The sequence below is a fragment of the Citrus sinensis genome, chromosome 5 (assembly GCF_022201045.2).
Source record: "Citrus sinensis cultivar Valencia sweet orange chromosome 5, DVS_A1.0, whole genome shotgun sequence".
Taxonomy (NCBI): Eukaryota; Viridiplantae; Streptophyta; class Magnoliopsida; order Sapindales; family Rutaceae; genus Citrus; species Citrus sinensis.
Window position 1 is genome coordinate 36,569,572 of NC_068560.1, and position 14,514 is coordinate 36,584,085.

Sequence of the window (14,514 nt, forward strand, 5' to 3'; positions counted from 1 at the left end):
GACTGATATTATAAAAACTAATAAGGAAATAAATTCTTTAAAAAAAAAAATTATAATAAGGATATAAATATAAGCCAATAAAAATTTGTCCTTAACTTTTATATTTGGCAAAATATCTTCTTACAATGTTTATCTGTCACGGAGTATTTCCAATTTTCTGTAGATACATTTGGATCTGTCGACTGTCACATTATGTGACGTGAAAACTGCTGCTTCTAATTTCTCTATCGCACAACCAAACTATGTCGAGGATTCGTTTAGTGTTGTTGCATTTTTTAAAATAATTTACTAGTTGTCTTATAATTTTTTTTTCTTTTTTTAAAAGGTAAAAGGGAAGGTAAAATGGGGGCCGTCAAGCCCAAATATAATTTTTAACTCTTTTAGACTTTTATTACCTTTAAGAATCGAACTTAAATTTTAGTAGAAACTACAACTGCACTGCAATCAACCTGACCATACACTTAAGAGAAGTTGTCCTATAAAAATATTTAATTGTGAAGAATATTAATTAAGTATTTAATAAAAATTATTTTAACAAAGAATTTTAAAAATAATTATGTGTTTAATAAATCTACTATTAAATGTGTGTGTGTATACGAACTAAGTATAAACTTAATTCTTAAAATTAAATTTTAAAAAAAATACTAAAATTAATTTTTGTCAAATACTAAAATTAATTTTTTAATTTTTTATAATCACTTTTAAACTTCCTAAATATAATCTCAAATGAACCTTAAATAATTTCAACATACATGAGCTCCAAAATCAACTACTCTTATTTTTTATATCGTAATTAAGAATTTACAAGACTACTTTAATCAGCATTAGTGACGACAATATTGACCTAAAAATGAACTTCTACCCTAATCAACATTGTGGCAAAAACTCGATCGCGACATAACGAGCATGGTGCAAAAAAATGGAAAATCTTTTTTCAATGAATTTTATCAAGAAATTGTTATTGTAGAAGTTAAAATCCTTTCAACTTGTAATTTTTGGTCTGTCTTTAGGGATTTTTTAATAGAAAAATCTCTCCTTTCTGATAGGTCGGGAAAGGAAGTCTTAAATTGGAAAAAAAAAACACTAATATTTGGTTTTGTGGATACAATGCATATGATAGTTAGAATAAAAAAGGAGGCTAGTGTTCAAGTCATCAAGTGAAAGGGTATAATTGCAACCCAAAAAAAAGTAATAATTATAATAATTTAAGCTTTTATTTTATTATTTATAGTAGCTTGCTGGATCATCAGATTCATCAACCTCTTGGAACGGCAAATTCCTTAAAATTTTGGATTTGATGATTAAAAATAATGCGCGGCAACAGTTGACCTCCGGTAGTTGGTTCAAAGAGTGCCCGCTGCTACCATTTTTTTGCCCGGGTGAATTGTTATTAATTGAATACTCAATATCTCAAATTATTCGTGGTCATAGTCCAAAGCGGGGGCTTTTATAAAAATTTAAAAATTAAAAATTCAAGTGTACAAAAGAGATGGTTTTAAATTCCTCGAATTGGAGAATTGAGTGGAGCCGTCACAATTTCTGCCACGTACAAAACACGTGGCCTTTAAAGAGCAGTGTCTAGCTCCAACAAATGAAAAGTCCTTGATTCGAGAAATGTTCAGTTACGGCTTACGACTACTTCCGTTGTGCTGACGCAGTCCTGATAGTGGGTAATGGATTGCAGATCAAATTTTCGGCAGGCTCTTCAACTTGCACTCCACTTTTTTTTTTTTTTAAGTCTGTTATATATAGATATTACTGATATTATATATTTATAATCATACTATATAACTGGGACCATCATCATACGTTGATACACTGAAATATATGTTCAGATATTTTAAATCCTCTCTAATATTCGAGGGGTGCCTACTCCACTCACATTTCGTGAAGGAGAGACTATCTCCACTCAATTAATTGATAATTGAGGAAGAACTGAAACTAATCTCCATAATACTTTTATGGAGGCTCGAATCCTTACACTCAATATTGTAAGTGTAAGACTTCTCATATTGGACCAAAGGCCCATTGGCACTTGTACTCCACTTCTATTGTCGATAAAAGGCAATCATTTATTCCATACACGGATGCGGGAACTGGGTGTGTTTGAAGGATGAAAAGAGGTATCTTTTACGCCTACTAATCAGTCGTTCATTTTTTATCATTCTTCACAAGAAAGCAACCTTTCTGGAAAGTTAAAATCACCCTTTATAGTTTATAAATTATAGTTAATATATCCATCCGAAGATTTCAGCTGTAACTCAAAATTTTGAATGTGCTGCAAGCAGTATCGGTGTAGGAGACTTGAAAAGTTATCTACTTCATTGGTCAATGGTCAAGTAAAATAGACAAGTATTGCAAAAGTCGAGTAGCATTTTCTCTCAACTACAATGTAAAATACAACATTGCATGTTCAAAAGGCTCCACAATGCCAAATGAAATTTTTAAGGATAAATCTAAAACATGCATGATTCTCAGAATAAAAGTTAAGAGAAACCCCCCCACCCCCCCCCCCCCCCCCCTCCCCCCCAACAACAACAAAAAAAAAAGGTTCAAGCAATTGTTTCGCGAATCAATTGCTATCGTCAACAACTTGATTGTTTACATATAGACTTCTTTTAGGGAAGCCTGCAGATTCTAGTGTTGAGCCCCTAAACTTTAGCTCAGAAGCTGATCTAAAATTGGGATCAACTGGAGGCCTGGCATTGGTATCAGCAGAACCTGGCCTGAAGGAACTTGTTGTTCCACCAGGATATCGTGAAGGAGAGGCATATCTCCTTGATGGTCCCCTCATACCACCACTCCTCAAGTCCATAATATCAGCATTTCTTGAAGAAGAGTCCACAAAAGGCCTTTCTCCAGCACCCGACCCTATTGGAGCCCCAGTTGCAGCAGTTGTCGAGCTAAAAGGGTCATCTGGTCCCCATGAAGTAAGTGCTTCTTTTTTCTTAGCAAAGAAATGCCATACTCCAAACAAAAAAAGTATAAAGAAGAACACAGGGCCGGTCCATGACATCACACTCGATTCTCCTTTGAAAACCGGAAGGTTAGAGCGGTACATTCCCACATACCCACCACCAAGACCAAGAACAAGAAGCTTATCACGGTCACTAGCTATCAAGGGAACTGACCTTCTTTTCTCGTCATTCACATCCACATCCATTACTTGATAGTTTAGAAATGATGATCTGATCTCATCCAAACCAGCTGAAAAAAGAAGACGAGGCCCACCACTCCTCACATAATGCTGAGCAGAAACATTATACACAAAAATCTTCTCTTCACAAACAACAAGCAAATACCCCTTAATTGCCTGAAAAGCGAGAGGCTCACTCATGTCAAACTTTCTCTTGGATCTAACCCTGCATTTGAAGTTTGTTACATCCCCCAAAAGCAATACATGAATCAAATCCCCCTCCGATGTATACCCATATGCTTTAGACCTCTCTGTGGCATCAAAAACATAATTCCTAACCAGAGAATTATTCAATCCTTCACATTCAGTTTCCCTGAGTTTCATAGTCCTCAAATCCAATGAACCTGCACCACATTCCGTCAGAAACAAAAGCCTCTGCTTCAAGAAAACAAGTGGCTTACTACTCAGCATAGCAGCAGTACCATGGACCATCCCATTTTCTTTAAAAACCCTAATCTTCCCACTAGCATCTGCTGATAATATATACCTCATCCTCCCAATATGATGTACTTCCAACAAAGTAACAGACAAACCCTCTTCACCATTCTCAGTTGCCACATATTTACCAACATTTTCAATTACAAGTGAACTCCAATCTTCCCCATTTGGCTTCTCATAAACCTTATGAATCAAGATCACACCATTTTCATGCCCCGTGACCAGAACACTCTCATTCTTATAAACCGACACATAAGAAACCATTGCAGTAACAGGCAACTCAGACATAGTATAAAACTCAACCGAAACATCCCCATTTCTCAAAAACACAAAAACCCTCCCTTTATCATCACCTACAGCAACATATTTACTATGACCCTCATAATCACGAAAAGGCAATATGTTAATACAAGTGGGATCAGATTCCAGTTTCACAGCTGAAACAAACTGAAATCTCTCGGACCAAAATGGACTGTACTTAGTTACAGAAACCGATCTCGCTCTCTCTCCATCTCGAATCATATCCTCTTCTTTAAATTCTTTGATTAATTTTTCGTCATCATACTTTCTTCGCTTAATCTTATCTTTTTCTTCAAGAGCTATTCTTAAACTCCCAAGATTCCGCTTCTCATCAAGAGATGAAACTTTTGAAGTCTCAGAAAATTTAGATTCTAATTTAGTAACTATATCACTAAGGTTTCTCACTAACTCTTCAAGTTTATGCAATAACAAATCTTGTTGGCCAAACTTAACTTCACCTTCACTTTCAGTCTCTGATGGTTCATAGTAAGGAACACGGTCGTGCTCGGGTTGGATTGAACTGACAAGGATTTTATCATTAGGTGAAAAAGCGAAAATAAAAAGCAAATAGAGCAAAAAGAACTTGCCTTTATGGAAATTTGCCATTCGGAGGAGAAGCTTGAAGGATTTGGATTCAGTGCAGCGCCATTGTGATTTTGCAGATCTAGGGAAATTAATAATGGATCTAGATAAGAAATTTTCAGGAGGAATCTATGTTAGATTTGATTATGGGATTTTAGAAACTTGGGGTGCAGAGTGTATGAGCTGAGAAGTTTTGACTTGGGTCTGTGCGTTGAATTAGGGCAAGAAATTATGATTTTGCGAGCGAAACTCGGTACTCTGGTAAGAATCCGTGGTGAAAAGATCTGGTCAGGTCGGATTACAACTGTTTTAATTAGCAAATCATAACAAAGCGACACGTGGAGACTTGCGGAATTAAGTCAGATTACCAAACCCATAATAAGACGACACGTCGACATTTCCGCAATTGAGAGGATACAAAAGCTTTAGCTCATACATTTTTCACCTACTTTATTGGGTCATTCACGGCCATCGGTTGCAGATTGCACTGCATGTGACATTGAAAACGCACACCTGAGCTTTCAGATCCTCAAACTTCAAAGGCCAGAAAGCAGCTCTACGGGATCGATGACAAATTCTTCCCGTATACGTGTGAACCAATATCAGGAGCCACCGAGGCAAGACTGTATCCTTATCTAATGAATCGTCTTTTAGCCCGGAACAGAATCTTACAAGTTAAAAAGTTGGGAGAATACAATCGCATCTTTGGCATCCATACAAGCTCTATAGGAATCATAGTAATTGTTTTCGCATGAGGTGTCTGCAGCACTGGACAGTATCACATGATAACAGCAATGCAATTAGAACAACATTATCTGAATCGCTTGAACTGCAATCAAATGCCCTCGTATTTTAACTGGCCGTGAAACGCTAAGACAATTCCAACTAGATAATATCCAATAAATTGAGGGATTGTATAATCAGAAGCCTGCGAAGGCATCAACAATAAACAATAGGGATCATATGTTCACTACCTTGCTAACTGCCTAATGCATTAATCACTTCAACACATAAAAACTAAAATAGAAATTACCTAACTCAAAAACATAACATGAATTGGAACTTTATGGGCAAATAGCCTTAGAGAGTTCTTAGAGACATGTTAGGTTCTTTCTTCATCAGCTTCTCCAATTTAAACGTTGCTAATACGGATTCAGTATGGCTAACCACTCTATTTTCATTGCAGCGGCTAGATTGCAGTGAAGAGCGCCTCAAGATCTCAATTAATTCAGTTCTGGAATTTGCTTCTGCTGAAGCTTTTGTCTTTTGAGCACTAGGTCTAATTTGTGAGCTATAAAGTTGGGTTGAAGCAGTTTTTGTATGTGCATTTTCCCTCTGAATCTGCAAGTTATAACCCAATAGAATTAATATCTGGAAATAAGCTAAACCCAATAAGCAATAGAATTGATATCTGGATATAAGCTAGTCTTTCAAAATCAGAAATGAGAAGTCAACAGAACTTTAGCACATCAAATGAATGTTGAGAGCTTAGTAGAGCCTACCATATCTGAAGAACCTTCTGACACTGACATTGCACTCTTGTTACGGCCATCACCTCGTTCAAAGATAAAAGACCGCACCATGCCAGAGCCATGCTTCTGCTGTAATGGCAGAGAAAGGTTTGATCCCCGACGTAGGAAAGTTGACTGAAATATTTTTTCAGTGGAAAACTTTTAGTTAATGATATCATGCAACAGTAAAACTTCACTTCAAATGGCAGATTCTACCATACAGAGGATAAGAGAAAAAGGTTTTCTAAATCAATTTAAGTTGTTGCCTAACAAAGGAAAACTTTGACAACTGCAAATTCTTGCAAGCTTATAATTTGTGTGCTCATAGGTACTCAATTTCATCCTAAGGTGCTTCTATGAACATGGAGATGAGGATCGATAATCAATAATACAGAGAGAATAAACAAACACATAGAGTGCATAAGGTTTGGGGCACCTTTGTTGCTAAACCAGATGACAATTGAGTTATTTAAAGATTTTGCCAGGATTTATTATATTCTTTAAATCACTAGACCAGATAATTGACTAAAGCACAACCCTCCAACTACTGCAAACTAGCTTACCTTTGATGACACTGTTCTGTTTCCTCCTATGAGTCGCATATCAGAAAGGGCTGCAGATGAACAATGATAACAGTTAAAGAGGGAATTTCCCAGAAAATAAAACTTATTTATCATTCTTTGAAAAATAAGTGGACTTGGTAACATGCATCATATAATAACTCCAATTATGATTAAAGTACCATAGCTCTTACCTGACATTTTTGGTTTTTTCCTAGTGTCAGGCACAATATTCAGCTTCTTTATAAGACTAAAAACTTCTCTGGAATCTTTATCCTCTGCTGGCGACAGGAATGCAGCTTTCTTTTCCTGTCCCGCATCATAATATTTATTAAGTCACGTGAAATGACCACAACAAAATCAACAATCCATATGTACTCCTATAACAGATGTAGACTGATGGATATTGAATTTAATAAATAAAGCATTCAAGTATCAAAGAAATTTAAAAAAAAAATTCAAAAAAAATTAAGAAAACGGTCTGTGATGAGCTTCTTAAGACTCACTGATTTCTCAAAGAGGCACTGCCTAACAAGACTTGTTTCTGTTTCTTCGTCATCAGATGAAATGTATGCATCATCTTTGTCTGTAAACATATGAGGAATCATTTCCTTTACTTTCCTTAAATTTATCCGCACAAGATCTGTTGGAGCTAAATCTTCAATAGCTTCACCACTGTACTCTGCAGTATCTTGTTCACTTTCCTCATCTTCCTCCTCTTCCACCATAGTCTTGTCCAGCTGTTTTGAACCACATTTAAATCTCTGCAAAAGTTTCTCTGTTCCAGCAGCATCCTGTTTCTCAAGCCATTTTTGATGGAGTTCATTGCGCCTTTCATTATCAATTGGATTTTCTTCATATTGGGTTGCTATCATATCCTTGAGTTCTTCATCATCTTCATTATCCTCATCTTCTTCACTATCTCGGAAACGGAGCTGGTCATTGTCACTGTCATCTTCTTCTTCAGCTTCCTCGTCAACAAAGGCTTTAACAGGATCACCATTTGGAGACGAAGACAAGTCAGCTGATTCTTGTAGACATGGATCAATGTTCTCCTTGTCATTATCCTCTTCGTAATCAGAACTGAAAAAGACATAGTGATCAATCATACTTTTTGTAATTAATAAAAGGTCGAAAGAGTTCAAAGCTCAGCATGGCAGGTTTCACCTTTACCGATGCCGAGATACATTAAAACCTCCAGACCAGAAAATGTATGTCAAATCCATACCCAACACCTTATCAAACTAAAAATTAAACCTAGCTCTACATAATGCACGATTTCATCCCCACGACTAGGATTTACCAATTGCAATGAAATCACATGGTCCAAGGAACAACTAATAAATTAAAATTGAAAGAAAGAAGGTATATCACAGCAGATGTTGATTCTGTAGAAACACATTAGTATTATTTGCGAAACAATACAATTAGAGCCCTAGCAATTATACCAGTAGGTGTAAATGTAACCATTCGGTAATTAAATAGCTATTAAAGGCCAATGGCATTGACATTGCTTCCAATAACTGGCAAAAGAAAAAAGAATTTCTAGGACACTTACAAATCATCAGGAGGGGCAGAACCAAGCTTCAAGTTCATAGCAAGTAAGGATGGTGCTAAAGCTTCTTCAAGAGGGCTCTTAGGCATGTCATCTAAGAGATCATCTTGGGAGGTACTTGTTTGTGGAACAGAAAACAGGTCCTTTAACATGTAAATGGACAAGCAACCCTAAGTTACAAACAGTACATAGGAAGAATGGAAACAATTTTAAACAGAAGAAACTTTGAAAAAAGAAAATGTAAATATGAAGGAACCTGAGTATCATCAATAGGAGCTCGAAACTCCTGCTTTGGTTCCTCATCCACAGCCTAATGACCATTAAAATAAAAGAGACATTAACATAGCAATATAACATTACTTTCCATCAAGAAACTTACCCAAGTTAAAAGCACTAAATTTAGAGTATTAACAATCCAAGTGGTAATAGGAACAACATTTGGCAGCCTCCAAAATGTTGCAACTTCTCTCAGAAACCAAAGCCTACTTGCTATATTTCTCATTTAAAAATAAATTGGTAACAGATTTTTACAAGCTTCCAATCATTACTTTATACACTTATCACAAGACTTGGCAAGAACTAATTCTTTGCTAGGGTTGTAAACCCAAAGAAACTCGGGAAATCATCTATGCTAGCAAGAAACTTCATTAATAGAGAATCAAGAATATGTCATGACCATGCACTCACCATTTGGGCACAAATACTTTCATGACTTGCGGGATTTACCATATTATTAGAAGTATCAGCAGAAAAGTCCCTTAACCCACTCTCCACATTAGCAGGACAGGAAATTGCATCCTCACTTGCCAATTTTGTGGCCTTGTCATCTCCTCCATCCTTGTCAGCGGCATTTTTGGATTCAACATTGACCATAAATTCTTGTGAAATATCAACATAATCATCACCCTCATCATAATCATCAATAAAAGAAGTTTTGTTAACTTTGACAGATCTGTGAACAGAACAAAATTATAAATACAAAATTAACACTGTATTTCAAAGATAAACTGCACAGAATAATAATAGAAGTTTACCACTCACTTTTTTGAAACCTCTAATTTTCTTCGTCGAATCTTGTCTAAAACTGAAGATATGGGCTTCTGAATAATTGGTACTGATTTAAATGCTGCATCTCTTGTTTCTAAACAAATGGAATACACATTTGTAAGAGCAAAAGTAGGCTGTGAAATAAAAATTGAAGAGTTCCAATGCTACCTCGCAACAGTCTCTGAGACTCAGCACGGAGTTGCTTAAGCTGTTCTCTTCTGTCCTGTCAAATTATAGCAACCAGAAATCAACATCCAAAACTCAATTGTAAAGGCAATTAATCAGTAGCAAAATTACAAATAGAATTACCTTGTCAGTCGTTCGTTTTGGAACGACGGTTGATTCAAACTTATCATCTTCGCTGACACTCTTGACTCTTTTCTTCTTATCTTTCTTTTCCTCAAAGCCATCATCAGAACTACGTCGTCTCTTCTCGGATTCCTCCACTCTTAAATCCTCATTTTCCTTCACCATTTCTGCGACATCACGTCGATCCACGCCTCTTTCATCGAACTCCTCCGACACGGAGTCACAATCTAAAGTCCACTTAGCACCAGACGCCTCTTCCTCAATATGCAAACCACCGACATCAGAATCCAATCCATTTTCATTTTCAAAACGCTCTTCAAACCGAATATCAGAATCAGCTTCCTCCAAAACCTGGCTATTTGACTTCTCAAGATCTAGGGTTTCAAGATTCAGTTCTTCGGAATCCTGGGTATTCGACTTACCGGTATCTAGGGTTCCAAATTTTGGAGATTTCTCGTCGAGCGTTTTGGCTTTTTTCAGTCGTTTGAACTGTCTTTCAAGGACTGGAGAAGAAGGTGCTTCGGTAGGCGAAAACGATTCAAAATCATTGACGCTCTCCATTTTTGCTATGATTAACGAATCCGACCGGAAATAAATAATTAGGATATTATGTGTATTGTCGGTTTTATTAGTTCCTGAGAACTAAGGATGAGATGATAAAATGATAAATGATGTTAAAGCGTGTTGGCGGGTTTTTTGCGGGAAATGTTTTAAAATTTAGTGGGAACTGGGAAGCGTATTGCTTTTGGAACCCGCCAGCGTCGGCGGTTCCGTCTAGGGAGTAGGGACCACTTGCATATACTATAACATTTGATAAGCTGTTGTTATTAGACATAAGATAAGACGTCACAAGTAGGATCATTTATGCCCTTAATACTTTTATTAATTATTATTTGATAAACCCTAAATTTACGTACCTTTCCTCTCACATTACACACTATTTATGTGAATAGATATAAAATATATATTCATGTGAGGAGATATAAAGTATATAAAATGAAATGTAACTTAAGACGATCCTTATTATTTATATGTTTAGTTAATTAATCAATTTTAAAACTTGCAGTAAAATTATACATCACAGCATAAATGATCTAACAACATTGATACCACTCAGCTCATTTGCATCCATTACGCCCCTTACATCCCGAGTTTCTACTTCTTTGGCAATACGAGTAAAATTTTGCACACTAGAGTAATCCCAAGGCAAAACGGAGCATTCATGAATCATGATTTAATACGAAGAATAAGCCATCAGACGGCAAGGTAACCAGCTCATAAACAATTCTGACAGTAATCGAGGAACAAATTGCTAGCTTAAATTCATTAAATATGCAGCCAACGGGTAAGCTGTGGATCCAAGTGTAAGAAATCCCAACACTCAATTGAAACAAGAGAGACTAGTTTAAAAAAAAAAAATAGGTCACATCTCGAAGTTCCACGTGCTCTCAGCAGTCAATTTTGGGACTCTTAATTCCTCTGCCAGATTGAGAGCTGCTTGAATCTGGAAAAATAGTAATGTATCAGATATAGAAATCATTTAATCAGATACAATCAACATGGAAATAAAAAATCACAACTTATCAACAGGGGTTCACACTGCTGCAGCAAATTACCACCACCCGGTTCAGAACAAACACTGTTACTAATATTGTACCGCAGAAAACATGACTAAAATTAAAGGCATGTGAACGTCGGTAGTTCTTTTGAATGGGAGCGATTATTACCATTGGTGGAATAATAAATTGAACAAAAGGTGTTTAACTTTTGGCCAACCCCCCCCCCCCCCCCCCCACCCCCAACCCCCACAAAAACCCTTTCCTTTCCTGAGCTACCAATGCCATGGACAAACAAGTTCAACTTTGACATCACAATTAACTTTATTCCAACCAAACCACCAGCACAATGCACAAACACCATCAAGACAGCCTCTGCTCTAACCAATAAACACCTCCAATCCAGACTGATGCCATTATCCACTCTATTATTACCATCATAACACCAATGTCATTTGATTTCTGATAGAACTTCCCAATGCCAATGTTTATATGCAAAAACCATTATTTTTTTTCACATTGCTTCCTCATGTCTCGTGGCCCATCACAATGAGAACAGTCATGGAAGATCAATCTCAAGACAATACCTTCCACATGAAGAGACATAAAAGTAACCAATTTAAACAAAATAAACCTACAGTGAACTGTGAGGGAGTGACAAATAATTAAGAAACTCTAGAATCGGATATCTGCTTCAAGACATCTATTTCAAAGGGCATTCTGAGTGTTTTAAATGTACCACCGGACATTTATGTTATTGTCAATCACTAATACAAAAAAATTAGCATAAAATGATTAATTTCGGAGGAAGTCAAGGTGTTTTGCAATCAAACAATGTTACCAAAACCTAATCATTAGACCATGTTTGAGGAAAATACCATCTCTTGCTTTCTCTCACCTTCCCAATTCGCATATTATGAAAATCAAAACTACCTAAGCGCTTCCTGGGGAAGTGTACTGAGCATTTTTTGATTCATCTAAGTTTCTAATATTTAAAGCCAGTCAAGCCCCAAAACGTTTCAACAAAGCAACCCAATTTCCAGAGGCAAACTCAACAGTCTAATGATATACTCTCCTTCCCTATTTTTGACCACCTCCTCTAGTGATTTGTTAAGTTCATCTTCCTAAATCAGAAATAAAACTTTAAAACCAACATGTACCTAATACCCTACAAAGCAGCCTAAACATAATTCAAATCTCATCAAGATGGTAGTCATTTTCATTGGAGAGAGCAAGTCCAACTAGACTGAACTGACATACACTCATTTCCTTAATTAAGAGTGTGTGTGTGTATATATATAATTATGTACACGTGTTCACATGTAAAATTTAAATGTATAGTAGAAGCTCATTTCCCATTAAGTCGAAGAAAGCAATTATATTATGTTACAAAAAATACAATTTTGAGCATGTAAAATTTAAATGTACAGCAGAAGCTTCATTTTCTATTAATTCAAAGAAAGCAATTACATTATGTTATAGAAAATACGAATTGAAGCATCAATTATGCAATAAAGCCAATGTTCCATGGCAGTAATATGCTCCTATGATATGTGCAGAAAGGACCTACTTTAATATAAAATAGGAAGATTACTAAAATCAGACATAATTTTGACATGAAATCACTTGATATGTAAGCTGATACAACTTTATTGGGAAAGGAACACACCGGACCAAACTATAGTGTACAATGTAAACAAGTTCTTTCCCTCTTTGAGCGATCAAAATGGGATTATGTACTGCGGTTAAGTAATTGAAACAAATATACCACAAGGCAATGCAGCAAACAACCACAATCAATCAAAATGATTATGTTGTGACATATTTTTCAAAAAATATCACTGAGAGGGAAAGAAACAACCCTTTTCCACTGTGCATTGTAGTTTAACATGGTGCATTCCTTTCCTAACACATATGTGAATTGATGAACCACAAATAGATTCTAGACTATTCTAGACTATGCCCAGGAACCAAAATTTTCTTCTAATCCATTCCAAATCAATTAGCATGTCAGATTCTAAAATTTAATGTTTATGTCTAGTCAAATTAAAGATTGGTCAATCATGGGATGATAAATTGAGAAGGAATGACAAATAACCGAATAAAACGAAGGGTTATAGCCAATGTACATGCTCGTTTCGAAGAATTTTCCAAGAAAAAGGCAAAATAAATATCCACCCAACAATCAGAGAAACAGTAAAAGCAAAACTTATCCCTTTACCTTGAAATCCCCATTTATCTTTGAATTCCTTGACCACTCCAGCGCTAATGCCTTGCTCGATGTCTGATAAGAAGCTCGAAACACGTCATCACCATAAACTTTCCGAGACACGGCAAAATCCCAAGAATTTTTTGCCAAATCGTACCATTGCTCAAATGTAGTCAATCCTCCATGAACATAGGTGTACTTCAACTTGCAATTCCCTGAACCAAGCACATGATTAGCCGACACCTTATTAGCCGAATCAAACACCAAAGTTCCCTCTAATATCGTCCGATTATCCCCTCTGCCGTGAATGTAAGTAAGGTTCAATGGTTTGTCCGCAACCCTAACTGAGTTCATAAACTGAAATCGAAAATCCTGCTCCAGCACAAACAACAGCTATAAATTTAACACCAGCTACTTGCGTCTAGAGATAGTAAATAGCTATCCCAATCACAAAAAATAAACATTTTTCTAAAAATCTTTTAATTACAATTAAACTGCGAGAAAATTACTTCCGCCAAACCTAATCCTTCCTAGTTCCGACAGTTCAATTTTATAAATATCAAGAAAAGAATAATGCAATTCTACCAGAAATAATCAAGTCAACCCTCAAGAAAAAAAGTCAGACTAAGTCACTGTGCTACAAGTTCTCAAAAACAAACAAGCGTTACCCACAGAAAAGCTGTGTCGGCAATTAAAGGTACCTTCTTCGGGACGTTGTAATCGACGATGAAGAAGCCGGGTTTCTCTACGGCTAGAGCCAAGCCGTTCAAGCTGGGGCCATTTACAACGGTGGCGTCGGTCAAGGAGGCCCTGAGCTTAACATCGCCTGCGTTGAAGGCGACGGTTGCAGCAGCAACCCCCCTGTCTTTGTCTGTTTCGTACCTGCCCTTCAACGACGCCTTCATTTCGCGAGAAACAAAGAAAGACGGGGCGAGAGATACTAGGAGGTTGTTGATTTGCTTTCGGGCCTATATTTTGGACGTGTCTTTGTTTCTCGGGCGGCGCTCCTTGGCTTGGCTTAGTTGGCTACCAACCATTAGTGGCGCAAAAGTCGTAGTGTGGGTGCTGGGCCGTGGCCCGTGTGGTCAGAGTTCGGATTGTTTGTTGTGCCGTGGTGATGCTTCTCCTCTTCAATTTATGTCAGCCACCTCCCTTTTTAATCATTTTTTTTTTTCAGAATTATCTCTAAAAAAAAATTTCTTTTTCAAAGCTCTCCGTAAGTTGACTTCTAATATCTCAAATCTCTCTCAT

General features: G+C 36.6%; 3 protein-coding genes across 4 annotated transcripts; all 3 read right to left on the reverse strand.

Annotated features, from left to right (window-relative positions):
• Positions 1-2,355: 2,355 nt before the first annotated feature.
• On the reverse strand, positions 2,356-5,106 carry LOC102628219 (uncharacterized membrane protein At1g75140). The gene has a single exon (XM_006473415.4). It carries the CDS (start codon positions 4,538-4,540, stop codon positions 2,573-2,575), a length of 1,968 nt encoding a protein of 655 aa, XP_006473478.2. The 5' UTR covers positions 4,541-5,106; the 3' UTR covers positions 2,356-2,572.
• A 305-nt stretch (positions 5,107-5,411) lies between these two features.
• On the reverse strand, positions 5,412-10,284 carry LOC102628516 (uncharacterized). 2 transcript variants are annotated; one of them, XM_006473417.4, is made up of 11 exons: positions 9,499-10,284; positions 9,358-9,412; positions 9,184-9,283; positions 8,869-9,094; positions 8,399-8,452; positions 8,146-8,285; positions 7,094-7,670; positions 6,782-6,896; positions 6,591-6,640; positions 6,019-6,162; positions 5,412-5,857 (listed from the first exon to the last, which is right to left on the reverse strand). In XM_006473417.4, exons 1-11 carry the CDS (start codon positions 10,057-10,059, stop codon positions 5,597-5,599), a joined length of 2,283 nt encoding a protein of 760 aa, XP_006473480.2. In that variant the 5' UTR covers positions 10,060-10,284; the 3' UTR covers positions 5,412-5,596. The 2 variants fall into 2 exon arrangements, with proteins under 2 accessions (XP_006473480.2, XP_006473479.2); XM_006473416.4 differs by having other exon boundaries at positions 8,830-9,094.
• A 508-nt stretch (positions 10,285-10,792) lies between these two features.
• Positions 10,793-14,376, reverse strand: LOC102628989 (outer envelope pore protein 24B, chloroplastic). Its single transcript, XM_006473418.3, has 3 exons — positions 13,965-14,376; positions 13,276-13,635; positions 10,793-11,002 (listed from the first exon to the last, which is right to left on the reverse strand). Exons 1-3 carry the CDS (start codon positions 14,166-14,168, stop codon positions 10,922-10,924), a joined length of 645 nt encoding a protein of 214 aa, XP_006473481.2. The 5' UTR covers positions 14,169-14,376; the 3' UTR covers positions 10,793-10,921.
• Positions 14,377-14,514: the final 138 nt, after the last annotated feature.